The following is a 19,154-nucleotide window of genomic DNA, read 5'->3' on the forward strand; positions in this document are numbered from 1 at the left end:
CGGGTGATGAACGTATGAATAAAACACTTAGTGTTATATTTTTCGTAAATTCATCACTTTCCACGTATTTAAGTGAAATTTAATGGAGCACTAAGAGATTGAAAATCCAGCGGTTTATCAATATTATTCTTGAGCTTCCATTGCAGCCTTTGTGTAGTAAAATCCGGATGTTATAAGATTAATTAAATCTTTTCTAAGAAGGTTTGAATTCATTGAAAAGTTTTGAAATATTGCCTTGTCATGAAGTAGATAAAATTTATCCAGCTTATAATAATCCATTTCGTTTATTACATGATTAAATCGGATGAAATAGTAAGCTTTATATATACTGTTGACCAAGATATATTATATACTGCTAAGAAGGATTACCCCATATTATCATTGAGTGTGTGGCTGACTCCCGGGATTGACACTCTTCAAGGTAACTGATGTACCCACGTGGATCATTTGTTATGGTTGATCAAGTGTGTACAACAACCAATCATAATTCGAATATTCATTGATAAGCACATAAGAAATATCGCTGTGCATAATTTTCCCAGTCAGTCATTAAGAGCTGTAAAAGAAACGCCCATAATCGTTCGTAGCTTCGTATATTAACCAGAAGGAACCACGCCGCCTTATCTGTCAATCATTATAATTGACAGTCGTGTTTGACAGATGTTTTATACCTAAGAGAATCATTTTATCGCTTGAGTTGGCCTGTTGTTAAGATAGGTATGTGTGTGTATCTGATATTGGCTAGATAAATAGTTGTGGTATCTTTGTGGAATTTCAGCTTATGCTGATCAGATAACCCAACATAGGCGTAAATAACATGAAAATGATGGCGTTTCTCCATATCCCATCCTATCTAATTCGATTTGTTAGATACATCAGCCTCCACAAACATTGTTGCAAATGTACGGGCACACATTTCGGTTGAAGATCTTAGAAGATAAATAGAAGAAACCACTTTGACTGCCATGTAGGTTGTTACGAGGCATACGTGAATGTATAAGCACTTCAAATTATCTAAAGATGACAGACCTTTAACACACCAAAAGATATTATACTGAAAAAGATAACACTTTAAATGTATTTTTATAGATGTCTAATTCACCCTGAACTTCAACAAGATCAGTCAAACGACAATATTTTCCCCGGGATCTGTTTTCTTGTGTCGGCTGAATGCGTACGTCAAATGAAAGAGACAATTTTGAAAATGTATTACTGAGATAGGGGCTCTGTAATGAAGCGTTAGCAATCTTGCTGAATATCTAATAGCAATTTTCTATAATAGCTATTGATTTGTGGTCAGACTAGCCTAAGGCTGGATCGATTTTCCTGCACATTTCTAATTAACAAGGACCTATAGATCTTCAAGTACATGGAAAATGTAGTTAAAGGCAAAACTATCAATTATGACATTCTTTTTACGTTTGTGTTGTGGATGAATAATTTTAGAAACGCACTCAGTCGTTAAAAAGCTTTCGGGCCAAATCGGTGAGAGTTCTTATCAGTTTGTAGTATGATTGGAGAACATTAAGCCAGAAAATTATGGCAACGAACCGGAATATGCCCCGCCTTTTGTGCATAATTGCCTGTCATGATATTGACTGACAGTGTCAGCCACATGACGATATTCTGGATTTGTAATTGAACAATACGAAAATATATCCAATATTTAAATCGGTATGTTCGCATTTTAAAGAAGTGAAACTTCATGCAAAGAATATGCGTATTGAACAGACTTTTGAAGGTCAAATCTTTTATTTATTATTCATTGAAATCAAAGTCACGACCAGAGCTTGATATAGCAATACAATTATTGATTGGAAACCAATCAAATTACCCAAAATATTGATTGCAAGACTGGCGTCTTCCGTGCGGAATTATGAAATTTAAGTGGTGTGGAAGCAGACTTTAGTTAGTAATTACTCCCCAGCACGTTACATCTTAATATCTTTTAAATAAACAAGAAATGAAATACAGTTTTTGTTAGAATTGTAATTTAAGTATTGCATGTTGTATGGTAGAAATTCATACTTCATGAAGATCAAAATAGATGAAGGAAGCAATTTTCTTAGGCTGTCTTGTGATAGGAAGTTGGAAAATTAAAAAAACTTTTATGAACGCATTTGTGCTGACAATTTTAAATTTCTAATTGACAGAAACATAGTTAATTGGGTTTTGCATAAGATTGATCACAAAGACACAAGTTCATTATTTCAGGGGTATAACTTGTTCCAACTAAAACGAACAAATATCCATCATCAGAATTAAACAAAATAATATTTTATTCTTGTATATATAGTCTCTACGAGTATTCTAATCACTTGTACATTGCTTGATCCATTTACAATTCATATCATTCCCGCGATTTTTTTCACCAATATTCTACGAGAACCGTTCGGAACATTTTAGTATAACCACAGATTATAGATATTTGTAAGATTTTTGTGAAAAGAGCCCTTTGATATTATTATAATTTTCTCTCTTTTCTTTTGCTTGCAGTCAACACAACGACTCAAATGCAAACATGGATATTCAGCAGTTGATACAATTCAGTGCTAAGACTCTTTTAAACGGCCATGTTGAAGTTTAACTTCGAAAATATACTCGAAACACTCAGATGCAACTGTTAAATGCAGAAAAAAATATCTATGCTATAACATGTTGATATCATTAAGTATTGTGTGTTTATTATGTACCATTAATGGAGAAAAAAATGCAATTATACGTATTACACATACAATGAAAAGTACCGAATACCCCAGCTTAGCGATTTATATTATACATAAAACTTATAATATAAAGAATCAAGGTTACAAAAGGAGCTTTATACAATACTGTCGATAATATCAGTAAAAGGCCTATAAAGAAATGCATGTCAAATGTGGCGTGCACCAAACATGTAAGGTGATCTGAAACATAACACTTTAGGCGTCAATTCTTTCTATTTGATTTGCTGCATTAGGTACCATTGATCGCGTTAACGTGCTTTATTGGTAATTTAGTAATCACGTGACAGGAAAATAAATGTCCATCTGGCAAAGAAATATTTTGCTTATTACTAGACTTTTCTTTCTAATGCATACATCAAAAATTATTAGACGAGATAGGATTTTTGACTATTTGATTTATCAAGGATAAGGTATTCTTACAGAAATTACACATATATACTGATCATACTGCTTATTCCTGTACACAAACCTAATAAGCACACCAACATTATTTTCCGAAGAATATGAAAATTTACATTCTGTTTAGTTGCATCTTAAAAACATGTATAGAAACGTGAAACAGTTTCTTGTAGTTTCATACAGTAATTTTCATTTTCTTTATTTTTTAATATGCACAAAGTATATGAATGTCGCATATTTACATGAAAACAAATTTGATTGATGCTTTTGCAACTGAAAATTATAATCCAATATTATTTTAGCATCGTAAGCATATTCTAACATCTCGTGCTTCAATATATTCTGTCTTATAAATGCAATCCTGCAAGTGAGGGTTAGAGAATGTTCCGGAAGAATTTAAATCAAACTATAGTTTTGCCTGTCTGAATACTATAAAGACTATATAAGCTTGGTTGTGCCAATATACTTAATGCAATAAATCTAAGAGTTTTACTTTATATCTGTCAATGAGCCATCATCATTGATTTTTTTATGGAAGCTAAAATACGTTACTGTGCCCGTAAATGACTCTATTTATTACAGTCTTTATTGTAATGGCGGATGGCTGCAATGCTTCCCGCAAGTTTCAACCAGGAGAGGAAGTTGTTCGCACGCCATGGAATCACGGATAAAAGTTGAATGCTCCATTAATTCGTTGAATATCAATAATGAATGACCAGCAGATTCACATTAAGTAAAAGTATCAAGTTATGATTTTACAAGGAAATCAAACACAAAACGCCGCCATAACACGTGCCAAAATGAAGGACTGTCAATGTTATTTCGAAATTAATACTAGTACTGAGTGTTACCGAAAATCGAAACAAATCTTTTTCATAATATGGTATAGAATACAATTAGCAAATGTATGCTCGAGATAATAAACAAAATACGGGTGATTCGCATATATACTCCAAAAGAAACAAAGCCAGTTTTTTTTATATGAAAATGATGCCTATCACAAACAAGGCAATACATGTTTTCGTAAACGCATTGATGGAAAATTGATGGAAAATGCAAAATTAAAGACACAATGATCCAAATGATACGGTAAAAAAGCAAAAACGTACAAATGGATGCTACAACTAATATAATAGAAATGATTAGAAACTATTCTGCAACAAAAAATATACATACAAGAGCCATCATTATTTGAAAGTATTTAACTTTTTTTTGTGATTTCAAGGAGAATAATATAATTTGTGTCTTTGGAAAGCCAAAGTGATAAGAAAGGTGGCCATGATGATTGAATGACTGACGAAAGGAATATGTTTTTAGTCCATATAAGATACGGTTTCATATAAAGAGATAGATTCACTGTTATCTAATCTACAATTAAGAGCCTTAAACAACTGAAATTCCTAGATTACCATATAAAGTATCCGACAATCACCTGCTAACAGCTACTGATAATTTTAAGCGTATATATATATTGTTCATGGAGTCAGACATATCAATAAAACCCATGACTATTGTGTACGTTACTTATAAGTGTACACAGTCATCTGGTGCAGCATTTGCTTGAAATTTAGCCAAGACAAATCAGTCTAGAGGATTTACAAATGTCAATGGATTGCTTTGCTTTCCAAAAATAACCACAAAAACGTTTCTCATGATCGAATTATGTCTTAGAACCTTAGCTTGAGTTAAGACCAGAGATGGGTTATTTTTTTCTCACTCTGAATTCTTGGCAATAAAACGTACAACTATATTGTTGTTAAGTCCTGTGGGACTTTTTCAGCCGAAGTAAAATTGATTTGTTATATCATAAAAACATTATTATAATTTTATCACAAAATGTTCGAAGTAATGGGCAATCGGTTGGCATCCCATCCATTAATCCCTCACATGATAGCAATTGAATGGTGGATTAATAACGCCAAAGTGCGCAACTTTATTAATTTTTCTACCAAAATGTAATTATTCCATAAAGCGAAACGGAATGTGTATATATAAAATAGATTTTATTAGGTCGTTTCACGTCATAAAATTTGTACAGATCAATAGGACGAAAGATCAAAAATGCATACCTGCGATTTTATGCAGCATATGCATAACTACACAACAGAGATCATTCCGAAATAAAGAAAAGCGACATTTTAATTGCCTTCGGGTCTTCCTAATTTTTGTTGTCATGGCGGAAATGATCTGACGGAGGCAGATGGGAAACAAGAAAAGTTACTCTGATTAGAAGAAGCCATCGATTTGTATCAGAAAATATACTGTGATTAACATGTTCAGGCGTCTTGTTATTGGAAAAATTCTATGTCGCTTTTTGATAACATTATTCAAGCTTGACAAGCTTCTAAAGAATAATTATGCAAAAATAATGGATCGAATAATCCGAGAAAATCCTCTTAGAATTTCAATAGTAAATGGCTTGCAAACTAAGTACATGAACAAGATTATTGGAGGAACACGGGGAAACTAAAGCACACCCACTTCCTTTCGAAGAGTTTCGATTCGTTAGTTCTGAAGAAAATTGATTCCCGCCTACCTATTGAAGATAACGAAATCCATTGATCATCATGGCGTGAAATTGATATTAGCCTGTTTAAAATGTATCTATTCATTAACATGGTTCGTCAAGTAGCGAGACCTGAGTTTATCAGTCAATATTCACAAGGGAACAATAACTTATCAGATAGTCGGAAAGGCGTGACGAAACATAAATGTCAGCCATTTTTATTTTGTGTTTGTATTCTTAGCGGTCACCTGATACGTGTCCCCGGCTCTTGTTATGTTATGAATCTTTTTAGAGGTGAATAAGTTGACGTCTTATGCTTTGAAGGGTTTGATAATTGTTTCTGGTCCGTGAACATGGCTTTAAGCACATAAGCGTTGAAATGTAAATAAAGACTATCTACGGATGTCGTTCAGGTCTGAAAATTTGTGCCATGAAAATAAATTAACATTCCTGAGGCCTTTAACTGTAGTTTAAATTAGCTTTATCATACTCTAGTGTTTACGTTAGTCATCAATAAAGCTTTAGGTTTTTTAATCATTTTTATTCCATTTGGCAAGGCAATTAAACCGTACTAAATACAAAATTGGTGTAAAAGAACCAACATGTGCAAAGGCCATGTCACTGAAAGCGTAACTTTAAAAGGGATAATTTAAAATCACATTTATGTATCGTACTTGGTACATATTTAAACGATTTGCGGTTTATTGAAAAGGATTAATTTTCCGTAAATCCTCCACATATTGATTAGATATTACACATGCTGGAAACTCGAGAATATATATTTAACAGAAACATGACTTAATAGTGAGGTTCAAATTCGCTGACTTTTACCCATCACTGTCTTAAACCAGAGGCAACTTATGTTCTACCATCGTTCTATTTGAATACCTTGGTTGAGGGATGTCCAGAGGAATACAACTTCTTAAACTGGCTCGTTGAGATCATGCGAGAAGACATCTGGTATAATACATTGTCTATTGATAAAGTAAATATTCGGTCATGGAAAAAACCTTCAATGGTGATTAGAATTTCCTCGAACCCTGTTCGATTTGTACGAGTATTTATCCTCTGACAATGAATTTTGAGAAGATAGTTGTGTTATTAGGGTATAATTGTTGTAGTTGTCAGAGAGTATAATAATGTTTTGTTGCCCCTTTTTTATGCTTGGAAGGCGAGGATTTCTGCAATGCATTAAGGCAACATAAAAGGGTATGATGTATCCCACAAAATCAGTATACAAACACTCAAGAAAAACCAGAAGCAAGGGATTATACATTGTAATGATGGTCTTTGTGTCAAAGTCACAACGTTTTTTTCTCCCCAGCAAATCGAGAAATAAATCTGACCTCACTGCAAGTTATTTTTGACAACTAGTTTAAGCTCGATTAATAAAAAAAAAAATCTAATCAAACAGAAGAAAAAAGTAAAATATCAAAAATACAGAATTCCAAGGAAAATTAAAATGGAAAGTACCTTTAAATGACAAAGGGAAAAGTGGGAACACATAAGAAGATGACTTGGCAATGGCATTTACTTATGTAGAAAAATTATGGATGAAATGATATAGCTCCTCACTCCTGAAAGTACAATAAATAAAACAAAGAATGAACAAAATACTCATACATCTGAATATCTATATGGTTGTCTGACAGGATATCGCTCACACCAAGCAAAGAACAATAACTCGTAAAATACAGTATGAATGCCTTCTCATCTGTCTTTCTTTCGATATATCAAACAAGCTTCAAATGGTCAAAATGAAAAGCACAAACACATCAAACGAATAGAAACCAGCATTCATATTCCTGACTTTGCACGGGCATTTCTTCATGTGGAAAATTGTGGATGAAATGATATACCTTACTCTTTACTCATAAAAAAACACAAAACAACGACAAAAAAGAGTAATACTCGGACATTTGAATATCTATACCCGCTCCACTTTCTCTACGAATGACTAGATTTACGCAGACATCAAGCAAAGAAAGATAACTCGTCATAGACTTCATTGTGAATGTCTTCTCAGTTGTCTTTTTTTTTTATATATTTTAAATCAAACCAGACTTTTATTCATATTTGATTCACATTGATTTTTTTTTCAAACAACACCATTTTTTCCATCAGATAGTTTTATACAAGTTTTTGTGAAAATTACATTGGTTTCCTGATTCATTTCCTTTTTTCCTTATTAATCCATTTTTTCCATTTGAAATTAAAAGTAGTTTAATATTTTGCTTATACTTCAACAATGCAGTTTATATAGTATTACATTTGTATGATTATTGAAGATATTTCGGGGCTTATTGTCGGTCCCTATCTAATATCCTTCAAGTTCCCTTGACATTTCTTATGTCCGGAACTTATTTCCAAAATATGTTAACTGTAACACTTTTTTAAGATAATTTTATTAGCACTAACGCATTGACAATAATTGGTTATGGCAACAAATTAAAGACAAACTATAATAACATATATACAATGAAGGAGTGACAGTAGATAATTATGAGAGAAATATATAAAAATAAAAGAGAAGCATATACATTATTACAGAAATCTAGTACCTTTTAATAATGAGTTTCTCACCAACACGTATTCATTCAAATAGTTGACAACAATTTTTTAATTTTGTTTGGGAATTACTATTTAGAATTGATATAAGCAGGTTATATGATCAAGAAGGTAATTTGTTGTTCAATGGAACACTATTTAGTTTTTTGATGAGGTTATCTCTCACATATAGTTATAGGATGAACATTTTAAAAGAAAGTGTAGTTCATCTTCAATGTTTCCATTGTTGCAGCAAAGACTCTGCTTTCGTATTTTTAGATATCGCCTTCTTTTAATAGATAAAGTATGGGCACTTAACCTCAATCTACATAATGTTGATCTATCACATTTGGATTTGTATTGATCAACATACGAGGGTCTTTTGTTTGGTTTATATAGTATATTAAAAAAGGATAATTGTATATATATGTATTTTATGTGTATTGGTTAACCCTTATGGGTGCAATTTTGCAATAAAGATATCACTTTATATTGCTTTATCAAAATGGATGACTTTGGAATGTATATACGAACATATATTTGCAGCAAAATTAATCTGAATTTTATTTGTAAAAAATGGACTTTTAGGATTGGGTTTCAATTTTGTATATTTTGTGTTCCGAACTGTCCAATAGTACCATTTACATTACCTTTTTCTTATTTACAATAAAATATTTTGCTAAATTGATGCCAGGTCAGCTTAAAGGAAACGGTGTTCAAGAAAAGAAGATGTAGTCAGTGGTATGGAGATAGATCGATTTGGATTGCACCAAAGTTCGCTCTTATGAAGAATACAAACGTTCAACCGTGTTCATTAAAAACAGTCCCAAAACGTGTCAAAATGAGAATGGAATGTGTGCCTTAAATAAACACTCAATCGTGAATCGTGTCCATATTTTGAAATGTAAAATATCGAATTTCAAGGAAAATTGTCAAGACCCTCCCCCCCCCCCCCCCCCCCCCCAACAAAATAGAAAAAAATGGTAAATATTGGGGTACATCAATCGACATTTTGCTATAATCTTAATCACCATAAAACCAATAACTATTTCAACAAAGAAAAGTAAATGCCATATTAGCACTTTAAAGATAATTTACAAAAACAAAAATAAAAATATATAACAAGACTACAAAAAAATACTATAGCACAATAACACAAAGGCAGGATGTTAAATAACGATCAACGCAAAACATATATATATATAAATATTTAACTAAAAGTAAAGGTTAAAAATATACAAAGACAAATAAAAACAACAATATAACACGTCATTAACATGGAAACCAACGTCAATTCCTAGAATAATCATGGTTTTTTTAAAAAGTTGATACGATTTTTTTCAAGGAAGGTCTTTGTACCATCCGATGATTTTTTTTAGCAAAAGGATAAGCCGTTCTGTGACATAACCCTGGTCATGAACTTTATGCCCATATACTGATAAAGTATGAGTAGCAGCTGCAAACTCTTGAATACCGAGTGAGTTGAGAAATGTTTATCCCATATGCCGGGTGAATTTAATATTTTCCTGCTAAGATTGATATTTTTAATTCAAAATTAAGATCGTCTCGTTTGTTTAAAACTTTTTTGGATTCGAGCGTCACTGATGAGTCTTTTGTAGACGAAACGCGCGTCTGGCGTATATACTGAATTTAGTCCTGGTATCTATGATGAGTTTATTTACAACCACTGGGTCGATGCCACTGCTGGTGGAGATTTTCCCCCGAGGGTATCACAAGCCTAGTAGTCAGCACTTTTTGTGCTGACATGAATTGTCATTGATATGATTATATTTATAAATTTACTGTTTATAAAATATGGATTTGTTTTGAAATACTAAGGCTTTTCTACCTCAGGGATAGATTATTTTAGCTGTATTTGACAACACTTTAAGGAATTTTGGTCCTCAATGCTCTTCCACTTCGTACTTTCTTTGGCCTTTTTAACTTCTTTGGATTCGAGCGTCACTGATGAGTCTTTTGTAGACGAAACGCGCGTCTGGCATATATACTAAATTTAGTCCTGGTATCTACGATGAGTTTATTTGTCATAGATTCTGGTACTAAGATTACCACTTATGTCAAATCCGAGGTTCTAAAATTGAGGCAGAGGAAGCTGTGTCTTTTGTTTCTTTATTTTGTAGTTCTGGAGAATATATTTATGTAACCCAATCAGAAAAGTTTGAATTGCTAATGGAAAGATTTTCATCACAAAATCTAAATGTTAAATTCTTCTTGTTTTGACAAGTGTCTAAAGGATTACTCCGACTTTAATATATGAAAATAAGAAAAGGTCGAATATGAGTTGCACATAGTTCGTTCCCATGGTAATGCCGACGATTTATTGCAACAAGTCTACCTTCAAATTCAATAAATATGTTGTTGATAAGAAACGCCAACGAGTGAATTCGATACTGCATTAGGGTATGTCTCAACTCAGTATTGCTGTTTTAGATATTTAGAATCCAGAATAGTCGTCTGATTTGTAGTTTTACCGATTCTGTTCTATTCCTGATTGAGACTTTTTGAATGAGTGGTGATTTACATGGCGTATGATACATACACAGCAGGTGACGATTACCATGTTGATAAATCCCCTCTCGCTCCTTGTGATGTTCATACAATTCATGTAGTTATTGTTTTTCAACTTCAATTTTTTTCTTTGTAATCGATTTATCAGATTTAAACATCGGTATACTACTGTTGCCTAAAATGTAAAATTATCAAACATACCGAATACTAAGTAAATTCAAAACGGAAAGTCCCTACTCAAATGGCAAAATCAAAAGTGCAAACACATCAAACGAATGGATACTAAACTGATGTGGGAAATAACCATTGCTGAACAAATTCAGAGCCATGCGAATTAAATGATAAATATAGTTTTTAATGAACCTTAATTTTCGATTTGACGGAAACGCTTAAAATGTATTCTATCATAATAAATTCATTTAAAAGAATTTTTTGGAAGTAAATATGTTATACTCAGATCGACGTCCGGTCTCTAATATACGTCTCATTCGTCTCAACTCGGCCGATTCAGAAGGAGAGTAGCGGATTCTACCGAGGATTGCCGAATGATATACGTCTGTTCTCAAAATCGACGTCCAAAGCTGACGTCACAATGAAATTACTTATTTTTGCCGCTCTAATCGACGTCTGTTTGAAATGTGTTTCTCAAATCGACGTTCATTTTTTTTTTTGCTTCTCTAATCGACCTCCATTTTATAGACTTGTGGAAGTGAGATTTCATCTTAATTGGTGGTTGGTTGAACATAAAACTCAAAAAGGTGTCGAAAAATATAAGTCGAAAAAATCAAACTTTTTCACATTTTGCAAATGAACAAAAATGGAAAACTACAACGAAAAGGTTGAAAATATGAACGTCTTTCACCAAAAATAGTAATACGCAAGTAGATGTTATAGTAATATGATGTCGGTGATCGTCATTGTTTTTTTATGTTAAATGTCCTTTTATTTTGTTACTAAGAAAAGAAAAGAGTAAAAATTTTGTAAACTACTAGTTATATATTGATGAAGGTAAATCAAAAAAGCGCTTCGGATGTTTTGAATTTTTAACGTGTTATTTTCATTTTTTTTTCACAAAAAAAAGAAGAAAAAAGATATGGATAATATTATATAAACAACGATCAATTTGAAAAAAATATTATTCAATGAAATTTATAGAAACGCAATGAGAGGAGACTCTCATCGATCAGATGTCGTTCTTATCATCCATACTGTCACACTGGACGACGATTAGAGGGTAAAAAAAATGGACATTGATTTGAGAATGTTACGTCAGATTGCCAATGTATATATGTATATGAATAAACTCATCATAGATACCAGGATTAAAATCTTATATTTACGCCCTACGCACGTTTCGTCTACAAAAGAATAGCACACTTGGTTTGCAACGTTCAAAGTGGGGAATTAACACTGTAATTTATGTTCAAATGTCAATAAGTTATTTGAATAAAACTATAAGCACTATAATGCATTTTCAATCATTTGTTTAGGGCCAGCCGAAGTACGTCCGCGGGGTGCGGTATTTTACCGCGGTATTGAAGACCCATTCTCTTTTTTTTTCTGCTCTTAGGTCATGTTGTTGTATCTTTGACACATTCTCCATTTTCAATTTCAATTTTAGTATCTCGTTTCACTCACAAGTTTACCCTAGTTATGAATAACTTTTGTCGACTAGTCGTGTGTACATCAGGCACTTTTAATTGTTGGCTGGACTTACAGGGTCTTCTGAAGTCCAAAGGTAAATGACACGAAAACGTCGGTCTTCGAGGGTATTAGTGTATAAACATACATCTAATGCTTAAAACTAAATTTGATGTAATATCTAGTATATCATGATTATTATAAGAGATTCTAGCTGTCTTCTTCATTCGCTTCGATCATTGCCATAAAACATGTCTTACTAGTATACCAAGTCAGGAGTATAGCAGTTGTTATCTTATAGTTCGTGTCTGTGTGTTACATTGCCGTTTGGTTTTGGGTTGCAAATTTTTCTGTTGTTTCGTTGTTTTCCTCTTATAGTTGATGTGTTTCCCTCGGTTTTAGTTTGTAATCCGGATTCGTTTTCTCTCAATCGATTTATGACCTTCGAACAGCGGTATACTACTGTTGCCTTTATTTGACATAAAATTGAGCGAAAAAGATTGAAATATGACAAAAAAATGTATTTCTATTGTTTGTAATGATTGTAAATCGTTTTCATATCTGGTTGCTGTTTTATCATTTTAGACTAGTGGATTTTGTGCAAACTGTATTATCAGGAACATAAATAATTACAAGTTAATATTATTTTTGATTATCATTCTAGAACATGAGAGAAAGAGGTGCAAATAAACTCATCATAGATACCAGGACTCAATTTTATATATACGCCAGACGCGCGTTTCGTCTACAAAAGACTCATCAGTGACGCTAAAATCCAAAACAGTTTAAAAAAGCCATAAAAGTACCTAGTTGAAAAGCATTGAGATCCCAAATTCCTAAAAGTGTTGCCAAAAACAGCTAAGGTAATCTATGCCTGAGGTAGAAAAGCCTTATTATTTCAAAAAATTCTAAATTTTGTAAACAGTTTATTTATGAATATAACAATATCAATGATAGTTCAAGTCAGAAAAAAAAGTGCTGACTACTGGGCTTGTGATACCCTCGGGGAAATAAATCTCCACCAGCAGTGGCATCGAACCAGTGGTTGTAAATACACTCATCATAGATAACAGGACTAAATTTTATGTATACGCCAGACGCGCGTTTCAATATATGCATAAGCTGTGGATAAAGAAAAATATACAAATGAAAAAAACACTTTGTATTTCAAGATAAAAACTAGTTTGGTATGGCAATATTTTTCAAATATCGACTTTCTTCTAAATAGACTATTTGTATTAAATATATGCATGGTAATATTTGCTGATTAGCCATAGTTTCAGAGAATATATATCCATGACATAATTGGTTAGGGCCAATGGTATTCAATTCATGAAATCAAATATACAATTGTCATATAATCAATTTTCACTCATTAAAATTCACATTAAAGCTCAATCAAATTCAATGAACAGAATCAATGAAACACTTTGTTTTATGTTTGTACAAGTTGTTGTCAGTCGCCAACAGAACAAAGCAAGTATCTATAACACTGTAATATTGTAAGCAATACATTATCAAATAAGACGAAACATGTGTGTTGCAAAAATCTCAAAATCAGTCCTTAGACATGCAATTTCGTAGATTTTACAAAGTAATTGACCTTAAGATTCTTCTTTCCCATTTTTCTTCTATAAATTTTAGCAAATATTATCAGAAGAATTGGAATTAATAACGTTTTGTTTTTTCAAAAGAAACACTGAAATTTGTAGAACTGGTTTGAAACTTAACTTTTAGCATTATATGTGAAGCCTTAATGAAAGAACAAGACTGCAGTTCTGTAGGACATCCCTGGATTTGCAGATATTCTATAATGCATGATCTTGATCGCTTTTCCTATTCTGAAAATAACGTTTTTAATAAAAAAAAAAAAAAAAAGAAAAAGAACCAAACAAAGTTTGTTCAGTAATAAACATTGTGAATATTTCTGTCGTATTAAGTAGATTAATTTACTTTTTTTATTTTTTTTTAGATTTCTTCATACTATAATAGTTTTAGGTTGGAATCCAGGAGTCACAGAGTGTCATTATTAACCTATTCGTTGTTAATATAATTTGATATTTCAATTGATTGTTTTATATTATTTTTTTACATGATAATGAAAGTATTATATTGATTTTATAAATTAATTTCATTGTTCAACTCTCTGGGTTAGTTGTACAGAGACGTGACACGATTTCACACAAAATCTGTGCGCTAAAATGGTGTCAAAAACGTATATAAGCTCTATATTCAAGCAAACTTATGAAACAATAAATATAAATCAAAAGGTGTTGTATTATATTATTACAAATATCACGCTAATTACACACATAAGACAATTAAATGAAGACTATTACTCGTAGAAAGCATGGTCCGGGTGTTTAAAATAATGAACACTTATTTTGCCGTCTTTGCTACCTATCCACAAAAGACCATCGCGACTTATCGCAATCGACCAAGGTTTATAAATGCCATCATTGGTTGTCAGTACCTCATGTAACTCGTTGTCGTTATCCTGCATTTTTAGAATTCTACTGTTCAAATAATCTGCTAAATACAAACATCCATTTTGATCAGTGCAAATACCACGAGGACATATTTTATCCTTCTTGTTATCAATTCCAGCAAAGAAATACTGCTTTTCAACATATCCTAATTTGTTCAAAATTGTCAAACAGTTTCGTTTCCAGTCAGAGACAGCTACCAAGCCATCGTTTTTAATCACAACTCTGGCAGGATATTCAACCGTTGGATTACCAGCATATATTTGAACATCGGGGATTTCATACCTGCCTCCTATCGGCATGATACGAACAATTTTATTACCGTGTGTGGAATCATGATCAAAGAAAGCATTTTTCTCCGTCAAGCATACGTATATTGAGTCATCATTTTGATCAACAGCCACACCACGACAGCAAAGCTCTGTGTTAATAGAAGCAACTTCTTTTATATCTCTGTCAAACACTTTAACCATCTTTGACGCGTTTCCACTTATGATGATGTGTTGTTCTGTAGAAATGATATCGTCGGCTTGAATTCCCACACTGACCTGCTTATGGACTCGACCAGAAGAGTCATACAGTTTCATATCACCTTCTCCGTCTATCACCCATATCCTCTCATCTTCCAATGGAATCATTGATAAAATGGTAGTGCTTTTCTCGGTATAAAAGTCATATATTGTTAGGTTTGTTTCATCGTCGAGCCCATCGCCCACATGAACATCTCCGAAAAAAGGTAGAAGTTGATCGGCCGTTGCTTTTCCTGGTTTGAATACTGGATATTCATGAATATGAGATAATTTAAACTGAGCGTCATCTTTTTGATGTTTTAAACTCTCGAGAGATCTAGTAAGGTGATCACATGTATTTACGATTTCAATATCATCTGCTTTCTCGTAAAGATTGCGCGAATGAAGTAAGAGCTCAGCGAATGATAGGATGTACTTTTCAAAAACCTCCATCTTCTGCTTTAATGGTTGGGTTTGTTTCTTTGTTATGTCACGTGTTCTCTTAAGGAGTATATTTTTTATTTCCTCGACTATTGCTATAACTTGGTCTGCCATTTCTGTTACTTTCTTTACGGTGCGTTTTTCGCATTTTCTATTCTTTTCTATTTCATTGTTGAACATTTCTCTTCTCTCTGCTAGCCAAACGAGATAGTTCTTATGTTCTCCGTGTTCTGATTTCCTTTTTAGTTTGTTTCTCAATTTAGATGCTACTTCCGATGCGTGTTTAGAGGCATGATTTTTATGAACTGTTAAATTACAGTGTTTGCAAATAAGTTGATTACATTCAACACAGTAATATACCATTTTCTCCTCAGGGTGAACTTTACAAAATAGATCCCTTGATACTCTTCCAGGTTTCCGTTGCTTATCGAAATCGACCAGATGGTGCTCCCTAGTGGTGGTGATTCCACCATGTGATCTAATACAACTTCTACAGAAATCTTGGTCACATTCAATACAGTGAGATTTTGCAAATTCCCTCTCGCCACAAATTGAACATTGAGTGCCAAATTTAACAGCAGCAAAGTCAATATAAATATTCTTTTTTAGATCTTTCACATTTTTTGGTCTTTCCGTTTTTTTATTACATAGCGGACATTCGATGTGTGTCTCCTCAAATGTTTCAATATATGCTTCTAGACAATCCAAGCAAAATGAATGACAACAGTCTAACAGTCTTGGGTCCTCAAACGGTTCTAGACAGAGAAAACATTTCACATTCTTCAATAACAACTCCGTTACACGATCTCTGGCAGACATGGCTTCATACACAAGTTAAAACAAATGGAAAAACATCTTCTTATTTATGTCATTTTCATTTTAGTTGCTATCACCTGTAATCAATGACTATTCTCTTTCCATTTTAAAGTAGGATGGTTAAATATCAAATATTTGATCTTCAAAGTATGTAAATATGAACTCGAATTTGTTCTATTTGAAGAAGGGATTGTTTTTCAATTGTCCACATGAATTCTCTACGAAATCATCGTCCGAATTTATTCATCTGCAACTATTCCTTTTTTAAAATCCATAAATTCACATATATCGTGCTTACTATTTTATTCCTAAACTTCCACGAAACCTCCGCTTAATTTGTCTGTAAATCATATTTACTAAAAATTGTTATTATTTATTAAACAAACTTCTCTAATTCGAACAAAATAGGCACGTTTAAAATCACTACAAATGTTCAGAATCGATGTTACCATGGACAAACAATACAGCTGGGAAATAAATGAACTTTTTTATATGATATTTCAATACAATTTTGTTGAACAAATATTTCAATTATTCATTTCAATGGATTTTCCCCCGTTTTGAATTAATTGATTGATTGATCATTTGTTTTATTCTTTATATAAACCCTTTTCTCTTTGTTATACCTTTTCAACGTTTGTTTCATAAAATTTGACCCATCAATTGTTTTATTGATGTTTTGTTCGTATTTCAAATCTAATTTCTAATACATGTTAGATCGTTTTGTGGTTAATTAATTCATTGTGATATAATTTGAATTTTAGGAACTATAATCAAATATCAGACCAATAGACTTTAAAATACTTCCTCGAATACTTTCATTTGGATAATGAGGTAGTATTTATGTATGTTAGGGTTTTTTTCTGTTTTAAAAATATAATTAAGGATACGAAGTACCATTAGTTCCTACTTTTTAATTCGTATACGAACGCTAAATAATATATCAAAGTAGAAGAATGAAGTTCACTTTCTCCTTTCACTGAAACATAAAACATTTTTTGAATTTTAAGGTATTTCGTGCACAGAAAAATATTAAGACATTTCTTTCATTATTATTGTCTTTTTACACTATATTCTTTTTTCAAGTATTATTGTTTTTGTAAATGTGTCTTTTGATGGGAGTTTATTCTGAAGTAGTAACAGCATAAATGGAAACCATTTTTTCCCAAAATTGATCAAGAACAAAGACTGAGTTGTTTGTCTAAACTGACCGAGTAAGAAACACGAAAGCAATCGTTAGCATGAATGAGGAAGAGAAGGCAAGCAGCTTCATAAAATAAAACAGTAGCATTGTTAACATATATTAAAAATCTGATACGGAGAGGCAAGTGCTAAATAAAGGCAACAATAGTTTACCTCTATTCGATAGTCATCAATCGATTCTGCGAAAATAAATCCGGGTCACACACCAAAACCGAGAGAAACACATTAACTATAAAAGAAAAAACAACAAAACAGCAGATATACCGAACTGCTACAAAACACCAACAATAATGAATATACATAGAAAATGACTGATTGACTGCCATATTCAAATTTAACTGACTTTGTACAAGACATTTTGAATAAACAACGGAGGGTTGACTCCCAAATTCCATCGCTTATATGGCAATGTTAAATAAAGAAAATTACAGTTAAAACGACAGTACAAATAAACGAAAAAAACACTCAGGAAAGAAAAGTACATACATAAATAATATAAAAGTACAAGTAAATAACAGAATAACAATGGAGACCTTCTGTTAGTTTACAACAGTATTTCAGTACACCAAAATAGAATTGTGAACTAAATAACAAGACTGAAACGTATAACGTTTGGGATATTTGGTCCATAAAATCATAAAAGACGTAAGAAAAAAAAAATGACATAACTACGTTGTTTTATATTTCTTATATTTCCAAAATTGAATAAATCTTTGATTATAGATATTCTTAGTTATGGGCTGATTCCTCACTTTGACACAGGCACTTCATATTACACATGTATACATTAGTTTGACATTGAAGCTTCATCACCAGATGAAGTTAGTTTTTCAAATACTGGTCAACTAATTCGTGATGACGAATACTAACCCTGATTTGCCTTTCTGTTCAGTTTAAAATCATTTTGAATAGTTTTAAGGTGCAAAACAATATTTATTTTTACAACATACCCGACATTGTTAATACAATAAATTGACTATATCTTCCAATAACAGAATAATAAATGCTCTTAATAATTATAAAAATTAAAATATAAATAACTAACCAATACTTTTAAAATAATATTTTTAATCATTGACGATAAATTCGGGGAGACAACTACGTCCTAATCTAAATTGGATTTCATAGTCCAAATTATAGTGTAAAATTGCCATTATGTTTGATAATGTTGTAACACAGTTTTTACCATTTAACTGAGGTACATATAGGCAACACACATTAAAATAAATCAGCTTGAACTGCTATATCAGAGAGAAAAAGAGGCGAAATATACCAAAAGGATATTCAAACTCATAGTCAACTAGAGGCTATAAAGAGCCTGTGTCGCTCACCTTGGTCTATGTGCATATTA

General features: G+C 32.2%; 1 protein-coding gene across 1 annotated transcript; it reads right to left on the minus strand.

Annotated features, from left to right (window-relative positions):
* Window positions 1–14,683: 14,683 nt before the first annotated feature.
* On the minus strand, window positions 14,684–16,603 carry LOC134716560 (uncharacterized). The gene has a single exon (XM_063579571.1). It carries the CDS (start codon window positions 16,601–16,603, stop codon window positions 14,684–14,686), a length of 1,920 nt encoding a protein of 639 aa, XP_063435641.1.
* Between the last annotated feature and the right edge of the window lie 2,551 nt (window positions 16,604–19,154).

This window comes from Mytilus trossulus, chromosome 4 (assembly GCF_036588685.1).
Source record: "Mytilus trossulus isolate FHL-02 chromosome 4, PNRI_Mtr1.1.1.hap1, whole genome shotgun sequence".
NCBI lineage: Eukaryota > Metazoa > Mollusca > Bivalvia > Mytilida > Mytilidae > Mytilus > Mytilus trossulus.

What these genes read in the sequence shown, in the direction of transcription:
- LOC134716560 (XM_063579571.1), bottom strand. Translation starts at nt 16,603, where the DNA reads ATGTCTGCCAGAGATCGTGTAACGGAGTTGTTATTGAAGAATGTGAAA.